At 33.4% G+C, this 21,922-nt stretch overlaps 1 protein-coding gene across 1 annotated transcript in view; it reads left to right on the top strand.

Moving 5' to 3' along the window:
- The window catches only part of LOC131851616 (ankyrin-3-like), a 138,544-nt gene extending 120,063 nt beyond the window's left edge, over positions 1-18,481 (top strand). The window contains 18 exon segments of the mRNA XM_059202137.1: positions 3,071-3,151; positions 4,560-4,731; positions 5,224-5,343; positions 6,912-7,019; positions 7,173-7,302; positions 7,688-7,876; positions 8,630-8,824; positions 9,494-9,648; positions 9,872-9,934; positions 10,333-10,459; positions 11,028-11,156; positions 11,701-11,793; positions 12,300-12,417; positions 12,610-12,719; positions 12,825-12,897; positions 13,169-16,198; positions 16,717-16,792; positions 17,370-18,481. Of these exon segments, the coding sequence (XP_059058120.1) occupies positions 3,071-3,151; positions 4,560-4,731; positions 5,224-5,343; positions 6,912-7,019; positions 7,173-7,302; positions 7,688-7,876; positions 8,630-8,824; positions 9,494-9,648; positions 9,872-9,934; positions 10,333-10,459; positions 11,028-11,156; positions 11,701-11,793; positions 12,300-12,417; positions 12,610-12,719; positions 12,825-12,897; positions 13,169-16,198; positions 16,717-16,792; positions 17,370-17,397 (4,997 nt within the window). The 3' untranslated portion in view covers positions 17,398-18,481.
- The last annotated feature ends 3,441 nt before the right edge of the window (positions 18,482-21,922 follow it).

Raw genomic sequence — 21,922 nt, 5'->3', positions numbered from 1 at the left:
AATGATTAGTTAAGCTTTTTAAGGTACCTGATTTTTAAATCAGACTATTTATGGTCACTATACAAATATATCGGTTAGGGGTTTTGTCTTCTCAACTGAAGTAGCTAGTAGAGTGGGACGATATGGATAGTGATAAAAATTTATGACTTCCATATGTGGCCGAAAATGTTTTATATGAATAAATTATTTTCCCTTAAACAATATTGTTTCACTGTAGCGGATTTTTTTTTAAATACAGAACCTCAGTGTACTCCTATCGTCCCTTTAACTTTAATTGAGATATTGATTGTTCCAAATTCCCATTACATAAATCAAAGCCGTCACTTATCGAAGGAAACGGGTGTCAAAGGGCAATTCTTTCATCAGTCGGCAGTTCAGAAGTCAGGTGATACGGAGTCAATTAATGCGCCCACGCATGTGACATCACTGGGTTCATTGAGTATTGTAAATTACTGAACGAGAGTACGACCGCTGGAATGTGTAGTGAATGTTAAAGACTTAATTAGTTTTGTTCAGAACAGTTTAGAAGTGTGTTTACCATGTTTATCAAACTGAAAGATGAAAGGGATTCTCGATTCAATGGTATAATATGCTTATCTCTTTTCTATGTTTTATCAATCTTATTATAGTCGATAGCATTTTGTCTTATTAGCAGAAGTTTACTTTGTACAAAGTTGTCTGCTTGGGTGATAATGAGGTATCTTCACCCATTACAGTCAACCGCAAAGCAGCTTGCTTACTGGGTTTCGGTTGATGTGTTCGGTGAGATGTGGCAGTTGAAATGCAGGGTATAGAGTCATACATCATACATGATGGATTCAAATAGCACACAAATAGATCATGTCCTACATTAACAAATATTTGTATAAATTCACGCGTGCAGCGCCGCAATATACACTTAGTCTGACTTAATATAAATAAACTGTCAATCAATCTTCGTGACATTTCCATAACAATAACAATTTTAATTAAAATACATATATTTAAATATTATTTTATTTCTCGTAAGGTAAGTAGATTATATGTTATTCAGTTTTGTTCTTATCACCGGCATTCTTGTTGGTATACCTTATGACTAACTCGGTACGTGTCTACGATCAGAGACTCGCTGACTACTATCAATTGATAATTTCGAAGATTTAATTAAATTTTCGATGTTCGGATGTTTTCTATTATGAACGTTATTTTATTCGATCTAATGCTATATTTAATTTTAATTTAGTTTTGCATTTATAATTTGAATAATAATCGTACAGTATATTTAAATATAAGATAAAATATTAATATGCCAAGGGGTAACAATTTTATCGATATTTTCCGAGATCGATTTTTCTATTACAGATCTATGTCAACATCGGTGTTTTTATATCGGTCATCCCTATAGTTAATCCATAGCGCGTACTGTATATCCTGTAATCCTGTGGTTTTAATGCCGTGTGTTTGAAATGTAATATTTCTTTAAAGAAAAGGGTTAATGGTACTAGAGTCATATAACATCGATTTTTATGATGCAATATATACTAATATGTAAGCACATCTGGATTATAGCTACCTTAATCTAATTTGTCCGTACTATTACGTCCACGTACGACGTAAATGCCCGGCCGCAGTCTGTACAATCTGTAAATTGTGTCAAGGTTTATTTTATACAGAGAAACATTATTATATTTAAGAATAACATCCTTAGTCTTAACTATTAATAAAAAATAAAAAGCGTCTGCACAAAATCATATGCGTTGGTATCTATGTCTCACATAATCCAGCTTGATTTACACTTATTTGAAGAAGATTACACTGACGGGTTTGAAGGGATATTGCATTAAAATTACATGCATAGATACCAAGGGCGTTAAAGTCTATTTCCATTATACGTGGTTCGTAGTAAAAAATATATATACAAGTATGATGCTCGTACAAGGATCTAAAGTTGAATTTAACTTATTTTATATTCTTCCTAAACACTTTTTAAATTGATAGCAATAAAAGCTATTTTGTTAATTACTATTTAATAACTTAAAAACGTTAACGGTTACTTTCGACATTTTTTATGCCAATGCTATTATTAAAACGTTTAAATTCTAACAGTTCATATAATAAAATAACAAAAATATGCAAATGTATAAAACAATTAACTGTCAATGAACTTAACTGTATTACAAGAATGAAATAATACAGAATGCTTGAAAGAGAAAACAATATAATTTTAAACAACACGATTAGATATCTCTGTCGTTCGTTATACATAATATTCGAATGATTTTGTATGCATACTACAACCAGAGGCGTGTCTCCAAAATAATATTGTAATTGTTTCCTCGGTCTAAGAGTGCATACTTACTCGTAGTACTTTCTATGGAAAGTTCTTTGTCCTTACCTCGTTACAAACACGTGTTATATAAAGTTATAGTTCAAGTAACTGCTGTTCGTTCTTTCACAGAACGAACAGTTTTATGTATTATTCTATAATTTTATCTAGTTTTATATTTATTGTGTATTTGCAAAGTAATTGGTATGACAAAAAAAGTTGATAGCCTTTTTTTGTCATACCATGCTTTTTTTAGTATTCCGTTTACGGTATACTATTGATGGTAAACTATTGTCTATATACATCACATTATAATATCATTCAATACGTTACTATTCGTAATAATTAAAAATAATTACTGGACTTAATAGACAAATATTAGGTATATCCTATTTTTATTTATTAGCGGACGAAGTCGCGGTTACAACCAGTAGCTACTAGCTGTAACCGCGACTTCGTTCGCGTGGAATTTAACATTATTTTTCTAAAATAAAAGTAGCCTAAGTTACTCCTTATTACATCAGCTACCTGCCAAAAAAGTCCCGTCAAAATCGGTCCAGCCATTTCAGAGATTAGCCGGAACAAACAGGCAAAAATTGTAAAAAATTAAAATTGTAAATATTTTGGTGTATGTACCGTATTTATATTCATATACATGTAGCAAACAACGATTACTTCAATATTACAAACGGACACTCCAATTTTATTTATATGTATAAATTATATCCAATTGTTTGCTCATTATGCATATTTTCATTGTTCCAGGTGGCTTGGAGGGCAAATACAGAGTCGCCGCTCCTGAGCTCATGCAGGATACCTTCATGAGCGACTCTGAAGACGAAGGAGGTATGTAGTTTTATAGTGGTATTATTTAATATTCTTATCTATGGTAGTATTCATTGAATAATAACAACATTTCTATTATTTTATGCTTGCTGTAATCTTACTAAAACGCGGTAGAATTAGAAGCTAGAGCATACAAGCAAAAATTATAGTAGTAATGTTTTATCCAGAAATGTAGAGACAAAGGTACAAGACCTTACAGCCCAATCTTGTGTAAAATAATACTAATGTTACTACTGATTGTTGATAGACAATAGTTGTTAAATTTCAATATTATGAAATCTACGACACTTTTTTTTTTAACTTATTGGAATGGCAAACTTGAATGTGGTTATCGTCGCCTATATACATATTCCACTGGCATTGTGACACAAGTAATACCACTTATGAATTGCCATTCTGGACAACTAAGATGTTGCCTTCTATCCCTTAATTATTGAATGACATTCAATAATTAAGGGATAGAAGGCAATATCCTGACCGAAACCTATATCACACAAACATATAACCCATTCCTAACCGAAACACAGCTTACAAACCAGGCTGCTTGGAGTTTGAAATAGGTACGACTGAGGTACCCACGTGGTCGAGTTCGGTAAAAATAAATTAATAGTGAAGTCCATTTTAACATAGGTTTATAAATAAAGACCAATTTAAATATACAGAAGAACACGATATACATAGACGATGTAGTACCTCAATTTGTATGAATAGTACGTTGATGTAACGAAAGCTATTTATAGCTCAAATCAAATCGTCTTGTATCCATCTGTAATTCTGTTTCTATCAGTACTTTACCTTTCTAAATATATTCTATTTATGTGATAGAGCATCGTATCCCGGTTTTTGTAACTGCGTCTTACGCTGAATGGTCTTGAGTTCGATTCTGACAGACACAAAAGATTTATGTGTCTATTTATATTTCAGAATTCAAATAATAAAGAAACACCGTGTGTGTCACCGAAAACGTGTGTTGTATTCAACCCGTCAGGTTTTATTTTTCACTACCCCATCGTTGATAACAGTCGTCAACGATCAGCCTAAACTCGAAGATAGAAAGCTGAAATGACATGTTGTTTTTAAGACGTAGACGATGAATAGATTTTTTTAAATAGAAGCATTTTCGAAGGCGATATAATGGGATTTTACAATTTTGTAGAGAAACAATAAGATGTAAATATTCCCACTTAATAGTAGCAGTCCTAAAAACAAGTAGGTTCACACAAATTTCTCAAATAGTGCCCTTGACTAAACAAATAAAAAATATTTAATAATCTAAAAAGCTTTATCGTTAGATCTTAAAAAATGATGATATTTCACACAAACTGTCATCCCCTATTTTAGATAATTTAACGCGAGCCAAACTAAATACTAGTAACTGTATAAATACGGGTATGTAATGTGATTGCAGGCGAAGTAGAGTGTCCAATCCAGCAACAGCAACAGTACCGCTACATGAACAGCGAGGCGGGCACGCTGCACCGGGCGAAGCCGCTCGAGGACAGCGTCACCGACGGTCACCTGTGGCCCAGCAACAATGACAAGAAAGTGGCCACCATCGACCGCCAACCGCTCGACATCGGGTCAGTACATATACATAAGATCATTATATTAAAGATTATAGTAATAAACATAAGTAAAATACAAAAACTACCAATACTGTATTTTGGTAGTTATTTGTAGTTTCCGCTCTTTAGTATAAGCTTAAACTAAACAAAAAAACTACAAATAACTACCAAAAGCAAAACACATGAAAAAATGAGCAATACAAAAATCTGATTCCTTGTCAAGGCGTGTTAGGCATTATGTTAGCAGTAGGTTTTTCACATTTTAGGCATAATAAAAAAAATATTACATAATACTTTTAAATTATAGCCTATGTGTTCTGAGTATAAGTTTTATCGAAATCCGTTAAGTAGTTTTTGTGTGAATGAGTAACAAATATCCATCCATCCATATTTACAAACTTTCGTGTTTATAATATTAGTAAGATCAAAAATAGCATTATATTAAGACAGTATTCCTAATTTGAACGTTATCAAATCATATATTATTGTGACCATATTTTGCTTCAGGTTTCTGGTGTCGTTCGTGGTCGATGCCCGTGGTGGAGCTATGAAAGCAAAGCGTCGCGGTGGTGTCCGCATCATCGTACCGCCAGCCGCCTGCGCCGCACCTACACGCGTCACATGCCGGTACGAAGTTATATTTTTTCAGCACACTTCCTCTTAAAATGGACTAATTTCTCCGGGTTTCGATATATAAATCAGCCACAAACATGCGTGCGTTATAATTATTATAAATGTAAATAATGTAATGATATTCCATAACCGCACTTTTTGCTATTTGTTTTTTCAATTCTCGAACTGTCCGCCAACCAGTAGACAGAGCGCTGATTTAAAAATGTAAAACGGCGGGAAAGCAACATTGTGCATCACAATTTTATGATTGAGTTTAATTAAAATCAAATAAGTTGAAGAACGTCATTCGATATACGTGTGTATGTAACACAGTCAGCTCTATTCGCCATCGCCTTCAGCTTGGGTTGAAATTCTGCCTCGTATGTTATAACCATCATAATACGCTATATATATATATATATATTCATTAAAGCCATAAAACTGAAAATCAGTATTTTAAAATGTACAAATATTTATTTTCTTTTTATTGCACATAAAATATAAAATTCATGGAAACAGATACAGAATTCACACAATTTTATAAATAGCATCGTATATTCGCTCTGAAGCTCAATGATTAACGTCTATTAGCGCATCGAAATCTATTAAAATTAGCAGCATTAGAGAAACGCGGATATCCTAATGAACCAACAATAGCTAGTTGAGTCATGTATGTGACCAGGGACTTGGGTAGTTGCCACTACATCTTGAACGAAATATGGTTTCCGCTGGCGTTTATGTGATCATATAAATGTTTAAATGTTCTATAAAGTATCCTATAATAAATTATGTTGATAATTATTACATACTTAGAATTTGTTTCTGCTTACCAGCTATAATTATTGATTAGTATGATATTCAAAACGTCCGTCTTCCACGTTGTAGTGCCTAAAAGGTGCATGTTATGTATATGAATTATTTCATTGTATACCATAATTGTGTAAAGCAACATGAAGAATAATAAATAAATAAATAAAATCTAAATTTGTTGCAATATGGAAGCATAAAAAGCACAATAAATTCTTATTTCTTCACTTATATTTATACACAGTATAAAATTAAGTCGCTTCCGTTGCTGTTCGCTTAGATCTTTTAAACTACACAATGGATTTTAATGCAGTTTTAGTACTAGATAGAGTGATTCAAGAGGAATATTTATATGTATACTAATATATACACCCGTGTAAGGCCGGGGCCGGTAGCTAGTTAAATATAAACCTTAATTTCATAAATAGTTGCCTCGGTTTTTTAGGATTTTAGGAAATGTGTGTACTCAGGAATTAGAATGAAGCTTTAATTTAATGGCGTGTTAGAATAAATATCAGGGTAGGCAGTATGGACAATTACTTTTCATGTCCATTTGTCTAACGTTAGGTATATTTAAAACTTAGAAGAGACTAGCCGCGCCGTTCATCAAAACATATAGATCCTTACTATAATTCCATCCGAGCAAAGCCGGTGAGAGTCGGTGGTATGTAGTGGAAATTAACATAAACTACGAATAATTAACATTGATTTTTGTACATAGTCTCATGTGTAGAGGAAATGGACTGCGACCTATTGACATTGATTTTTGTACATAGTGCGGCGACTCGCAGAGCACCGGCAGCGGCGCCGCCGCCGCTAATGGAGGGCGAGGCGTTGGCTTCAAGACTATTGGAGTTGCAACCGCAAGGAGCCAAGTTCTTGGCGTAAGTATATCAAAATTACTCTAATCATAAGTTAAACTCTTATATACACAAATATTCGTGTATATAATGTATGTATAAAAACCCCAAATGGTTCGATATTCAACTCATTTTATTACTTCAAATTATGTACATAAAACAAATATTGTCATACAGTCCAGTAGTGATTGAAGTACCCATCTTCACATCTTCATGCCCCGAACGCGAGATTGTGATCCTACGATCCGACACTGGTGAAACCTGGCAAGACCACTATCTGCACAGCAATGACAACCCTATGATACAGGTTAGTTGTAATCTTTTCTTCTCGAGAGTTCTTGCATATATATTCATCTTGTACTTTTTGACTGACTTCGTTCAGATAACTATGATTAAGACGACGCATCTCAAATATGGGCGTTAGTGATCTCAGTTTTTCTCAGAAATTACAAACCATTCGGAGCAGATATTCATTTATTCCATTTTTCATAGCATGCCATTCCAAAGGACTTAGATATCATGCCTCTTATTCTATAACATCACTGGCGAAATACAACTATATTTCGAGCACGCGAATTTGTATATGTAAACCAAGTTTTGTAATACATAAGACCACGCGAGTTCTGTCAAGTACGTATCGCATGAGAAGAAGAGAAGAAATTTCGTAAACTAAATTAAATTTTATATATCAGGAGGCACTGCAAAAGGAAAGACAAGAACACGGCAACAGCGGCGAGACATTGGGCGAGAACGGCGAGCGTGTAACCCGCATCATCACGTGCGACTTCCCCCACTACCTGGCGGTCGTATCTCGCATACGGCAGGAGGTGCACATCATCGGCCCAGAAGGAGGCACCGTCTCCAGTGCTCATATACCACAGGTATTTTACATATTACAATCACCCATGCGATGGACTGAACAGGTCAAAGCAGCGGTAGGCGGTCCATTCCACGAGTGTACCAGAAGCAAGCAGTAGGTTCAAATGGCGAGCTATCACACGGCTGATGACATCAAACTCTTATATAATGACCACAACTGTTCTGTCCAGAACGTATTGATAATATTGAGATACCTGGACAGTATTGGTTGGAAGAAGTATTCCTGGTAGTCAAGTTTCTCAACTTGTTGAATCGACTAAGAAATATCACAATCCAATGTGTAGGCCCGATTGCCCGTATACCAAATTGTGCTATAGACTTTTTCAAGCGTATCCTCAGCTCGTGCGTTTATGGATTACAATGTTATAGAATATTGTAATCTGGTACTGGGTATACAGGCGCAGGCATAGTTCCCGGTATGTATCTTCTGCGTGCTGTTATATCCCCGTATAAATAGGGTTTCAGTTAACACAGTACAACAATAATACCGAACAAAAAAGACGATTGTTTATAGCCATCGTTTTTTTTTATAATAGTAACTAGAATAAATCAGCCCAATACAAGATTCCGAGCTATTAACCCGAGATTAATTTAAGCATCCAATTATTTATATTAACATTAACTTTAATAAAAATATTTAATTATTAAATAATAATATTTATATTAACATTAGTCAAAAATCTATTTTTTAAAAAGGCTTCTGGACTCAACCGACTGACTGTGCGTAATATTGTAATGCGGTACCGGGTATACAGGTGCAGGCGCAGTTCCCGGCGGCGGCGCTGACGAAGCGCATCCGCGTAGGGCTCCAGGCGCACGGCGCGGCCGCAGCGCTGCAGCGCCGCGCGCTGGGCCGGCGCGGGGCGGCGTCGCCCGTGCTCACGGTGGAGCCCCGCCGCCGCAAGTTCCACCGCACCATCACCCTCACCGTGCCGCTGCCGCTCCACTCGGTGCGTATTTATTCTTTACGTGTCACGGATGTCACGCGTATACGTGATATACGTATACAGCGGCATCACGTGCTGCGGAGGAATGGCTTTTTTCCTTAGGTTCCACCGACGTCACTAAATGTTTTTGCATTTAATCAGATTAATTATAAAAAATATATATTGGTGTAGAAATTAACAATACCATTAGGATGGATGTGAGAGACGTAACTCTAAGCAATTGGTTCAAATCTTCGCAGGTCAAATCGTACAGCTACTCCTTTTATACGTTCAATGGCTTGCCTTTACTTTACTACAATATTTTACACAGATGCAAAATCAACAAGATTTTTTTACATTATACACAAAACCATATGGTAAAAAGCAATAGGCTAAGGCAATAGCGCCATAAATGCGTAAGACCTAAGGCCAAAAGCATATTATAATATATATATATATATTATTTGTAAATAAATATCAGTAAATAAGTATCACATACATATGTGCATATATGTAGAAAATACCTAGACCGATACAAACCATGATAATCTATAAGTATAAATGTTTATACAGTGTGAGGAATCGAACCCACGACCATTAACGTAATGCGCTGTACTAAACCGCTAGACCACCGGGGCCGTCAAAATATTCCCCACAATTATCATGTTAACAGTAAGGTGTTATGTACAACAGGGCGGCGCGGCGGAGAAACCCCCCACGTCGAGCCTGCGGCTGCTGTGCTCCATCATGGGGGGGCAGGCCCGCGCCGTCTGGGAGGACGTCACCGGCTCCACGCCCCTCACCCTCACAGAGGACTGCGCCTCCTTCACCACCACGGTGTCCGCCAGGTAAAATACTTTGCTAAAGTAGGTGCATTTTTATTTTAAAATATTTATTAATTTACTTCTTAATATTATTTATATAACAGGATCCATATAATATAGAGCTAAAAGCAGTATTTCCCAACCTTTTTAATATTCTTGTGTGTCTTCTTATAACAGGACGTTGTTGGGACCCGGTCCACTAGCGCTTAGTTATTATTAAAATTTTAATACTTCATTTTATTTTAAGGTTCTGGTTGATGAACTGTCAGAACGTCAGCGACGCAACAAAGTTAGCCACCGAATTATACAGGTAAGATTCATTTTGAAACAATAATTTTATAATTTTACCAAACTACATAAATATACCAATATAGACGACTATTATAAATAATAATAATTATATTTGCACTTTCTCTATGATAAACAAATACAATTACTGAGTAGTTGACTTGTTCTTGATTTTTTATGGCATTTACCCTAGACTAGATGCTCAATTTACATTTATTAAAATAAATAAAATTTCTGTTATATTAATTACCCCTTATGACATTAACTATCGGCGAGTGAAAGCCCCTTCGGTTATCGGTTCAACTCGCATAATCTATACTATACTATATCGTATGCAAGTTACGTGCCCCTTTTAACGTTGCTCACGTGACCCATGTGTGGCGTTGTCGTGGTGAATGTGTTTGTTTGTGGTGACCATAGAGAGATGCTGGTGGTGCCGTTCGAGGCACGCGTGGTGGTGCTCGGCAAGCGGCTGGATGCACTGGAAGGCCGCCTGCTCGTGCTTTACATTACCGATAGATACGCTTACGACACACTGCTTCATCAGGTATGATACCACGTAATCTAGTATTACCTGTATCGATACACATATCTTTATTAGGGAAAATACTATATTTGGAAGCGTAAGGTAAGAAAGGTAAGTCAAGCACCTGTAACCTCGTGTTAGAGTTTCCTGATCTCCTTATCACGTACCAGTGATATTTTCACTTCCTATCACTCAATTCACTGTTAATATTTTAATTAAATAAAGTCGAGGTGACGAATACGTTCGTGCTCTGCTACAGGTAAGAGAAAAAAGGGGGACAAAAACTAACGGGCTTTAATATGGTAATCTGTGGTTATTTCGGTTGGGTTTATTTTAAACAATCTTTATTCCTATAATACAATACAATTTATTGCTTTGAGATTTCTCTTAGCAGGGATAGGAATTGCAAATATATATATATAGATGATAAAACAGTGAAATTATCTGCATTCCCTTGTATAGGTCATAATATTACATTAATTAAATACACAAAGTTACAAGCTCTACTGAGTACGGAGTACTAGATTGCGCAGTGTCCGTTAGTGTTTGAGGGTTATGTATTATTAAAAATATATTATTCTGTATACAGGAACACTACACGGAAGTGGCACACTCGACGTCGGTCCGTTTCCTGGACGGCAAAGAAGTATACCTAGAATTCTCGGGAAACCTCATTCCAGTTACTAAATCTGGCAGCCAGCCTATGTTGACATTCGAGGTAAATTTATTACTATAATATGTTACACCTATCTTTATTATACAATAATTGTGTATATTATATACGTGATAACTGTATGTAAACTTGTATGTAATTGTAATGAATAAGAATCCACAGTCCATCATCATCACTGAATCATATCAGTCTAACTGATAATAAGTGGTAACCGTCGTTTATATGAATATCGCAAACCTAAGATATCATTGATCATCATTGAAGCACATTTTACAAAGCTAGAAGAGAAAGTTTGTTTACCTTAGTAATAATTGGCGTCTATATACAATAAATGCAACTTTTAGCATGCCCAGATTTCAATATATATATTGAAAATATATAGAATATATATAATTGAAATGATGTCATATATATAGTTCTATTTATATGACATAATTTCAATTAATTGAGTGGGTCCTTTGGTTATTGGTATTTCCATCATTGAATAGTCCATTAAAAATATAAACATAAACACAGAAATTCCTAGTGGTCTACTAGCTCACGATCCTTTCTATATAAATATCAGTGAAGATAATGTAATTTGTTTCAGGCATTCAAAGATAACCGCGTCGAGTTCACGGTGCGCGTGAAACACCATGAGGAGAGTCCCTCCGGAAGAATTTACTTCATGAACGAACCCAAGGTAATTTACGCTTTTTATATTAACATGTACATATACTATATATATAATAAATGTATTAACAAATATAGGTGTGTAACAAGAAATAGTGGTTCATATTATAGAACTTTCGGATCACAATACTTTTAGTATTAGGTATATTATAGATTGACCCCTATTTATAAATAATAATACCAACGAACCTTTTTGCTATTAGGGAATTTTGTTACTTTTTTCAAATGAACAAAGTTAAACAAACGTAAACGAAAAAGTAATGCATTTTAAACATTATTTTAGAACATGTTAATGAGGATGTTCTAAATTAATATTATAAAAAGGATTTAATTTGTTTTTAATACCTACATACACAAAATATATATAGTACAGATCTATTTTGTTTTAACAAACCTTTGAGTTTCCTATATTAATAGTATAAAGATGTGGTATATCGTTATGAATATTGAAATTAGAGTATTAGGAAGCAATCGACCTTTATGACTTAACATTTCATTAATCATGAAATATGCCAGGTGCCCAAGGGCGAGCAGTCACAGACTCCGGCGTGCGTACTGGATGTGCAGCTTCCGGACAGCATCGTGCCTCGCGCTGGAAAGAGCCAGCTCGACTATCTTAACCTGGACCAATCCGGTGAGCATATTATCTATACGCACCGTGACCATCGGTAATAAGACGATGTGTTAAATCACTTGGCCATTTTAGCCCAAGGTGTTAAGCATTTTAAAACAAGGCCAATTATAGCGAGTTTATAAATGGAAAGATCCTCACTTATTCTTAACCACCATATGATATTTCAAACTTAACATTCTCTATGTATCATAGGCTTCGACGCATTGAAAGACGAATTGAGCTTCCACTGGGGAGGCGATCACAACAATAGCCTAGGCCCCGGTTCACTACCTTACCAGAACGACAAACAGATAAACGGACACGTAAGTAAACAGTAATATTATTTTCAGTTGATGTTCAGTTACCACGTCAAATTTAAGAATTCTAAACAACTAATATAACTTGGGAAATATCTTTTTACTTTACAGGATAAAATTATAACCAATGGTGACGTCAAATATCCTACGAAAGACACAGATGACTCGGTCGCCAAACCTCAAGGTGAATATGAAGTACTTACCTAAATTTTTTTAGTGGACGACCAACAATCCCTTCGCTCTATATTATTTTATTGTTTCGGTTTAAAAAAATGAGGGTGTAATCAGAATAATATTGCGAAGATGTACCCATACAATACTTGATTACACGAATGTCTAACATCAATTTCAAATGATTGCATCAATGAAATTATCAAACAATAAAAAGTTTAACATGATACTTTTAGTTGATATAAAAAAATAACAAAATAATTAATAATGTCTCTAATTTACAGTGAATGGTGACACAGTACACGTAGATTCAAACAAAACTAAAGCAACATTCGATTCCGATGAGGATAAAACACCAATGAATACTTTAGAGAAAGGTAAAAAGAAAGCAGAAGGAGGTTCCTTCTTTGGAGGTCTCGCAGGCAAAGTAAAAAATGTGTTCAGTCACAGCGAAGACAAAGACGAGGAAACCCACGAATCGTCACCAAAACCTCAGCCGAAGCCCAGGGAGTCTAAAGAAAAGAGCCCACCGAAACCTGCTCCCAGAGTTATAAACGAGGACTTACTGGATAAAGTTGAAGACATGTTCAAGGATCTTAAGCAGAAACCAGCGCATAAGCATGATGACGATTTGCAAAGTGAAGTGTATACTACAAAGTTAGTAATCAATGAAAATGACCGTCCTATTAACGAAATACAAGAGGAAGTTTATAATCAATATGCAAATATGCAACCAGTGGAAACGCCACAATATAATAAAGTAAAAGATCCATTCCAGTATCCTAAATGTTGTGACAGTAAATATAAACACAGTCATGAAGAAACGTCAAATTTACAAGATATTATAGAACACACAAACTTTGCAACGCACGAAAAATTGCAGGAAGGCAGTGGTAGTGTAAAAAATAGCTTAAACGATGGCTTGGCTAAATTGGAAAAAGAAAAGGAAAATGTCAAACAGAAAGCAGATGAAACTAAAGATAATGTTGTTGAGAAATGTGAAAAAGTAAAAGATGACGTGAACAGTAAAAAACAGCAATTCGAAACAATTCTTCAGGATAAAGTGCATGGTGCCCAAGAAAAATTAAATGATCTTAAAGAATCAGCACAAGAGGTGCAAGATAATATCAATGTTAAAGCATCAGATATATCTTCAAAGGTTGCTACTGAATTTAATAATATAAACTCTACCACAAAAGGTAACGTTGATCACCTTATACACACTGCAAGTGGAGTTACAGTAGATTTAAAAGACAAAGCAAACGAAATTAACTTTGCAGCTTTAGAAAGAGCAGAACAACTCAGACTTAAAGGAGATGATAAGTTATCTGAGGCTGGAAAAATTATTGAAAATAAAAGCAATGATCTCAAAAACAAAGCAGACGATTTTGGAAATCACATTAAAACAAAAACTCGCGATGGTATCGATGTTATGGCGGATTCCATTAACAGTGTGAAAGATAATTTAAGTAATACAGCTCAAGAAGTAAAGAGTGGAATTAATGAAGCTACTGTTAAGATTGAAGACGAACTAAACCAATCAGTTGACAATGCAAAAGAAAAAGCTGCAGACCTCAAAACTAAAACTGATAACGCAAAAGATGACATTAAATCTGAAGTTAAAAAGAAGTCGAAAGAAGGCAAAAACTTTTTCACTGGACTTGTACATAATATATTTGGAGAAAAAGATAAAATTGAAGATGAAGTTAAAGGGAAAATTGCTGAAGGTAAGGAATCGGCTAAAGAATTAGCGCGAGAAGCCTCAATCAAGAAGAAACAGATTGAAAAAGATGTTTTAAAAAATAAAAATGAAATTATAGAGAGTGCAGAACAGTTGGCTCGGAATGTTCATGACAAAAAAGAAGAAGTAACTAAAGCTATTAGTGATAAAAAAAGTGAAACAGAAATGACCGTACGTGATAAAACGGAGGATCTGAAGAAAACTGCACAAAATAAAACAGAAGAAATTAAAGTAGCTACTCAAAATGAAGTCAATGAAATTACAAAACAGGTCCAGGATAAAAAAGACGAAGTGACTAAAGCTATTAGTGATAAAAAAAGTGAAACTGAAAAGGCTATACGTGATAAAACGGATGATCTAAAGAAAACTATACAAGATAAAACAGAGGAAGTCAAAGTTGCTACTCAAAGTAAAGTCGATGAAGTTACAAAAGAGATTCAAGATAAAAAGGAAGAAGTAACTAGTGCCATTCAAAATAAAAAGGACAGTGTAGAAAAATCTATCCATGATAAAGCTAATGATGCTTTAACGTTGCTTCAAGATACTAACAATACATTCCATAGTGAAAAAGAAAATTTGCAAACAATTGCGCAAAATAAAGTAGACGAAGCAAAACAGAACCTTCAAAATAAAAGTCATGCAGTTATAAGGGCTGTAGAAAATAAAACGGAAGAAATAGATCAAACAATTAATGATAAGAGAGATGAAATAACCAAATCATTACATGATAAGAAAGATGAATGGGAGAATGCCATTCACGAAGACGCTAATAACGCGCTCAATGCCGTTAAAAATACAAAAGATGAAATAAAATCTGCTGTTCAAAATAAAAACGTTGAGATAAACGAAGCGCTCTCCAATAAAAAAGAGGAAGCAAAAACAGAATTAGATAGAATAAGATATGAAGCAGAGCAAACGACTGAAGAGATAAAGAGATCTGCTGAAGATGCTTTGAATGCTGCAGTTGAAAAGGGCAAAGACGGATTTGACAGTGTTCAGAAGGCAGCTATTGACAATGTAAACAGTGTGCAGAGATCATCTAAGCAAGCGTTCGATCACGTTCAAGATTCTACCCTAGGTACTCTCGATAAAGTCGAAAGTTCAGCTAAGGATAATGTGAAAGACGCTAAAGATACATGGGAAGATCTGCAAAGTTCTACGCGTGACACGTATGCAGATTTTAAGGATGATGTTCACAGTTTGGGTAGTTCTGCGCAGGATACTTTACATAGTTTCCAGAGTTCTGCTGGTGATACCTTTGATAGCTTAGACGATTCTGCGCGAGAGGTCTTTGGTGGAGTTCAAACTACGACTCAGAATGCTGAGACTCGCTCCAAAGAGTTATTTGGTGACTTAAAAGATTCTTTTGAGGGTTTCCAAGTGTCTGCGGATAATAAGTTAGAGGATGTCAAGGGCGCTGCTAAAAACACTTTGGAGGAGACTGAACAAAGGTTAGGCGAGAGTATTCGTGGTACAGAACAGGCAGTTGTGGATACAGTCACCACCGAAGCGGACAAATTTACCAGCAGTCTCAATGACTTGGGCAACTCTGTGTTCGGATCTTCAGGCAAAGGTAGCCTAAATTTCCTTTTTATATATACATATATTGATATCTCGACTCGCGATGTACGGGATAAATATTTAATTACTAAAAACCTATTCTTTCAAAATTTGATTCGTCTCTAATTTCGTATAACTTAAAAGACAAGATAAATTAGGCATTGTATTTGTAGTTATTGTATTTGTATTGGTAGTTATTGGAAAATTGGACCTATGGGAAATAAGCTAAGAAATTAAGGACAATAATTCCAGTTAAAAAATCGCTCAAAAATTCTTACATGTGCTTTCGAATTGTATCGTAATTATTTGCTAATATGATTTCAGTTAGGTTGTTTACAAGCATAATTCAAATGTTACATATTGGAAACTGTAATTTTGCTAGAGAGCCTCTTAGTACAAATACCCAAATCATTCCTCCTACAACGTTATTGCTCTTTCAAATATTAATTATATATAATTAAAATTAGTATTTCAATGAATATTGAATCAACATTGGTTACATACTTTTAAAAATCGTCTTGTAATTTTCAGGATTCATGAAAGATTCAAGTTCCAAATTATTGGAATCCGAAAAAGCACAGTCTTCGCCGCACAAAAAGGGTTCAGGGTAAGTTTAAATAATTATCTAAATATTTACAAATTAAATAAATGTAAGGCATAATCAATAAAATGTGTAAATAACGACACGCACCGTCAGCACCGAATTAATTCACTTTACAATCAATACATATTTTAATCTTGAACATTAAATAATAGTTAATATTCTATTTTACATACAACGATTTTGAAAAGTGGTCAAACCATTTCTTCTGTACAAAATAAAATTACTCTATATCCATAAGATATATTTATGTTCATAATTAAAAACAAATAGTAGTAGAGGTACAATTTAACATCACATTATTATTTTTGTTAATCAAAAATATAATTAATAAGTTAGAGTAATAATATTTATTAATATAGTTAATCGGGTCTTTAGACGAATAATTTTATCCTAAATAAATAAGTTATTTACCTTCCTAGACGTTCTCTATCTAACTGGTCGAAACGTCGAGAGAAGTACTATATTTACCATCAAATTATTATCGTATTACAATACAGATGCATAAATAGATCTTATGGAATTATACATAAGCATATAAACCCACGATGCCTGCCTATAACCCACCATGCACGCATTTCAGAATACCGAAGCTAAAGCGGAAGAAATAGACGGCGAACGAACGGCGAACGCAAATTGTATGATATAGTTGTTTAGTTTTATTTATTATTGTTACGCTTTTTACAATTAAGCGATTATTTCAATCTATTCCAAAATAAATAGCGACGAATTATTACTGATTAGTAATTACCTCATATATTAATTTATTTTTCTGTGTAACAAAAATTTTGAATGAAATAATCGTTTTATTAGTAGATAGGCGCACTGTATGTAACGTAACACGATGTTCTATATATAGAAGAGATTATTTGTATGTTCATCCGGAATAGTCACTCCCATAAATTAAATTAAGTATTTTATTGTGTAAAAAATTTACTATTTACATTTTGACAACTGATAACAATTCCGATTTCAAAGAAATCAATTTATTAAATGTTTTTAACTTATATACATATATAAATTAAAAAAAACATTGAATTTAATGTTTATTTATATTTAATCAATGAACGAATCTATTACAATCTTGCCTAACTCAATATTATAATTTTACAATGTTGACTTTTAATGTAAAACTTATTTTTGAAATCTCAGTGACGAAATTATGTAACATTTTAATTGACGAATGTGCATTTTAATATTAAAATTTAAGTATTTATAATAAATAGATGTCACTATCAATGTTTTGTGTTGCATAATTTATTTAATTTAACAGTGTTTTCTTTATAAAGTTTACGTAGCTTTGTACAGTTTTTGATATATTTAGACATGTTATTTTGCGTGCATGTTGCAACGCTGTCTCATTTTTTTATAAATAACATTTTTACTTTTAGACTCGCTTGATCAATAGATCTGCTAGTTTATTTTTATTCTGTGGCACCAACACTACTGGCTACTGCAGTATATTCGATCTACTTGTGTCACAAAACTACTTCAATCAGTTGTACAATATTTCTTAATTTACTATGAATATTTTTTGTAACGAAAAAGAAAGTTATAGAGATATAGTACAAGAATTTATTGCAAAAATTTTAAGAGATATTAGTTTATTGTCAAAGCTATATACAGGTATATTTTACCTGCAACGTCTCTCTAAAAATTGTTACATAAGGTATTATAAGAGAATGTTCTCAATTGTTTTTGTGTTTTTATTTACTCTATAACGATATTAAAATATAAGTGATCTATGGATTAAGTGGCCATTTTAATTCATTCGTTACAAATTAATTAATAATTAAATTTACAGTAAAACACATTTTTTACAGCGTCGAAATGTATACACCGCACAGGATCATTTTGAAGACTAGTGTAAAGAGGCTCTTATAGCCACTCCCAAAGAATAAAATACATATGATAACACCCAATACGTTTATAATACCAGTACATAAAGTGCATTGTGTATGCCAACATACCACCCGCATATTAGGATTATGTTCTAGGTATAGAGTTGGAGGCATTTCTGATATAAATATTTTCGATTCCAAAATACCAAAATACCAGCTTTGTACGTAATTATAGAAAGGGTCACTTTATTTCTACAAAATGTAGCGTATTAGATAGAATTAGCATTAAAATTTTGGTGTTATAATTATATATTTATAACGAAATGCTAGTTGTACAAAACGCGCTGACCTCCTCCTTAAACTGAAATTGATTTAGTAGTAACGATCCTGAATTAAAAGAAAGCCGAAGAAGTGGCTTTTTTTAATTACGTTTACGTATCCTATACGATTTGTTAAATGTATGTTACAATTTATATGTTCGTTAGTTTTCGTTATCTTCAGTCAAAAAACATAACTAACTTCATTAATGTCTTATAATTGTTTTACCTAATGATGTTTATATTTTACATATATGTTCCATCTCCATGTTTCAGATATTCTTAAAATATTTGTTATTCACATTAAATATTCATAAATATTAAAATATTGCTTTTATACAGTAATTACAAAAATAAAAATAACATACACTATTACGACTGTACCGAAATGTACATTTCAATTTTCTTCTTACGATTTTATATTATAAAATATCGATATGTACATATGACGTAGTTTTCGTTTTCTTCAGACTTAAATTATAAGTCTGAAGAAAACGAAAACTACCACATATTTTAAACTCATTAGTAACCAATTTTGTAACAGTTAAATAGACCGAAAAGCTTTACCCTATTTTAAGTTGCAACTGCAATATTTATTAAGTTTCATTCGCTTATTCATAAAAAGTAAAACTATTTACCGATCCTATTTCAAATATTGGAGTGTTTCATCACATTCTTTCAACTTGCGAAAATAGGTCGAGAGAAAAGAACAAAACATATCAATCACTAAATAAAATAGGTTTATTAGACATACGAACATTATAAATACAAATGTCTGTCAGGGTAACAACCTTTTCATGACTAAACGGCTGAACGGACCCTAATGAAAATTGACGTGAGATTGATTGTAACTCAATGGCGGATAAAGCCTGTCCTTCTTGCAAGAAGTGTCTTATAAATATATTTTAGCTATTATAATTATATATTATTATAAATTTAGAATTATTTTGTCCTTTTCTAGCGAATATTTTCTTAAAACATTAATATTTAAAATAGGATTTTCGTAGCTTTTTGTTTCTATGAATAAGATGATTGTATGTAAGCACGTCACAGCATCTTTTATCACAAACGCATTGTTTACCTCGTCACTGTTTGCATCATAATCACTTCACTGTAGGTAAGTTTACTGTGTCGCATTTTTTCTTTATTTTTTCTAAATATTTGGCATATTTTTTTTATGTATGTTTTTGTCATATTTTAAAGCTTTATGCAGTGTGGACTTTAACTGAGAATATTAAAAAAAGTACCTTTAAACATGTTGTCTTGTATTTTACAGTTTTTTCTCCAAATTACGGCGAAAGTAAGAGGTATCGACATGCGTCGCTTCAATAGATTTAAGCTTCAATTAATATTAGTTGTAAGGTAAATTATACATTGGCGATTGTTTGGTAGACATGTATGACGGCAGTAGCAAAAGTTCATATGAAACTTAAGCTAGGAATTCCCTTAGATAATTTTAATCATTATACAAATATTATTATGACCATTGTTGTTAAAATGTGGACGAATATAAGTAACACTAACTCTTCTTTTAAAATATTTAAAAATACCGAGGATAATTTTGTAAGATATGATTAAAATTTTAATATTTAAGACTGCTTTTACGCTTGTCTATAAAGTATACCAGAACATTGCCATTACTGATTTACAAACTATTTAGATTTATATTTATGTCTTTAATATATTGATTTTCATTCATAACATCGTAGTACTCTGGAATGGCAACGCATGACTTTTGTCACGGATGACACGTGATGACGTTATTATATCCGTAGTGCTATTACTATACTATTAATGGTTACTGCTTAACATCAGGTGGGCCGTAACCGTATTTGCCATTCCAATTACCTTAAAAAAAGTTAATTACATGACTTACCAACTTAGGTACCTGAGTAAATCTTATAATGTAAAGGCAGTCTTATATTAATATAAACATAAAAGGGAGTTCCGTATAGACGAGTAATGCCATTAACCTTCCATACAACGTAATTATATGGTGTTATACTTTCATGGTTTGCCTTTATGTGTTATCCATAAATTACGTCACACGTTATTGAGGGGAACGATTACAGTGTGACATTGTATGACAAGGGCTGGAAGTAGTTTTAAACTACACGTGCGGTGGCACGTGTAGTTTAAACTTCAGTCCTTATAACTGTCCTTTCCAGAACTATTGCAGGGCACGTATAGAAAGTATGCTGCAACGGACATGTCACAACTATTTAACTATTAACAAAAACTTAGAAATATTTCCAACTTTATTGATATAAACATAAGGTTATATATTGTGAAATTGGAAAATTTCGGGCTATTAGTGTAAATTGATAAATATATGTCGTTATTCGAAGGAGGGAATCTCAGAAATACGACAAGGACGGACAGAGAACTCAAAAATTGAAAAATTCGTGTAACGTAATATAAGGATAGACCGTTATGGAGTTGTCTAAGATAGTGCGAATATTGAAAATTATATGCTTTTTGAAAGTACATTAATCGTTGCTGTTACCATAGGTGACTTGTGTGTAAGTTTTAAAAACTACACTCCAATGTTTTAATAGATTCTATTATTAGCTAGCTAGCTAAGTTATATCTGTCTGTAAAATTCTATCTCTTCACAACTCAATCAATCATAGTTTTCAAATCTTTTAGCAGATTATAACTACCCTTATTTACCGTATATTGATTATTGTTTTACGATTTACTATAAAATATGCAAAAAAGCGATAGAATTGGGTAGCCAATTAAAAGATTCCATCTTAGACCAAATTATTAAAAAATAAATACGAAATTTATATGAATTAAGCTTTCCAGTCCTGAGTAGAAAATAGAGGTGCTTATATATAAATTAGTATCAAATTCATTCTAATAATGGGACCTATTGCTTCTGGATATGGCCGAAAAGAAGGGTGTGCTTATTCAAGATTGTAACTTTACAGCCAAGTTTCTAGGAAATACCTCCAACAGGTTTATCTAAACTC

The sequence above is a fragment of the Achroia grisella genome, unplaced genomic scaffold (genome assembly GCF_030625045.1).
Source record: "Achroia grisella isolate CSIRO2021 unplaced genomic scaffold, CSIRO_AGI_Agris_v1 utg1174, whole genome shotgun sequence".
NCBI lineage: Eukaryota > Metazoa > Arthropoda > Insecta > Lepidoptera > Pyralidae > Achroia > Achroia grisella.
Note: the sequence above shows the minus strand (reverse complement) of the source record. Positions and strands in the feature narration are given on the sequence as shown.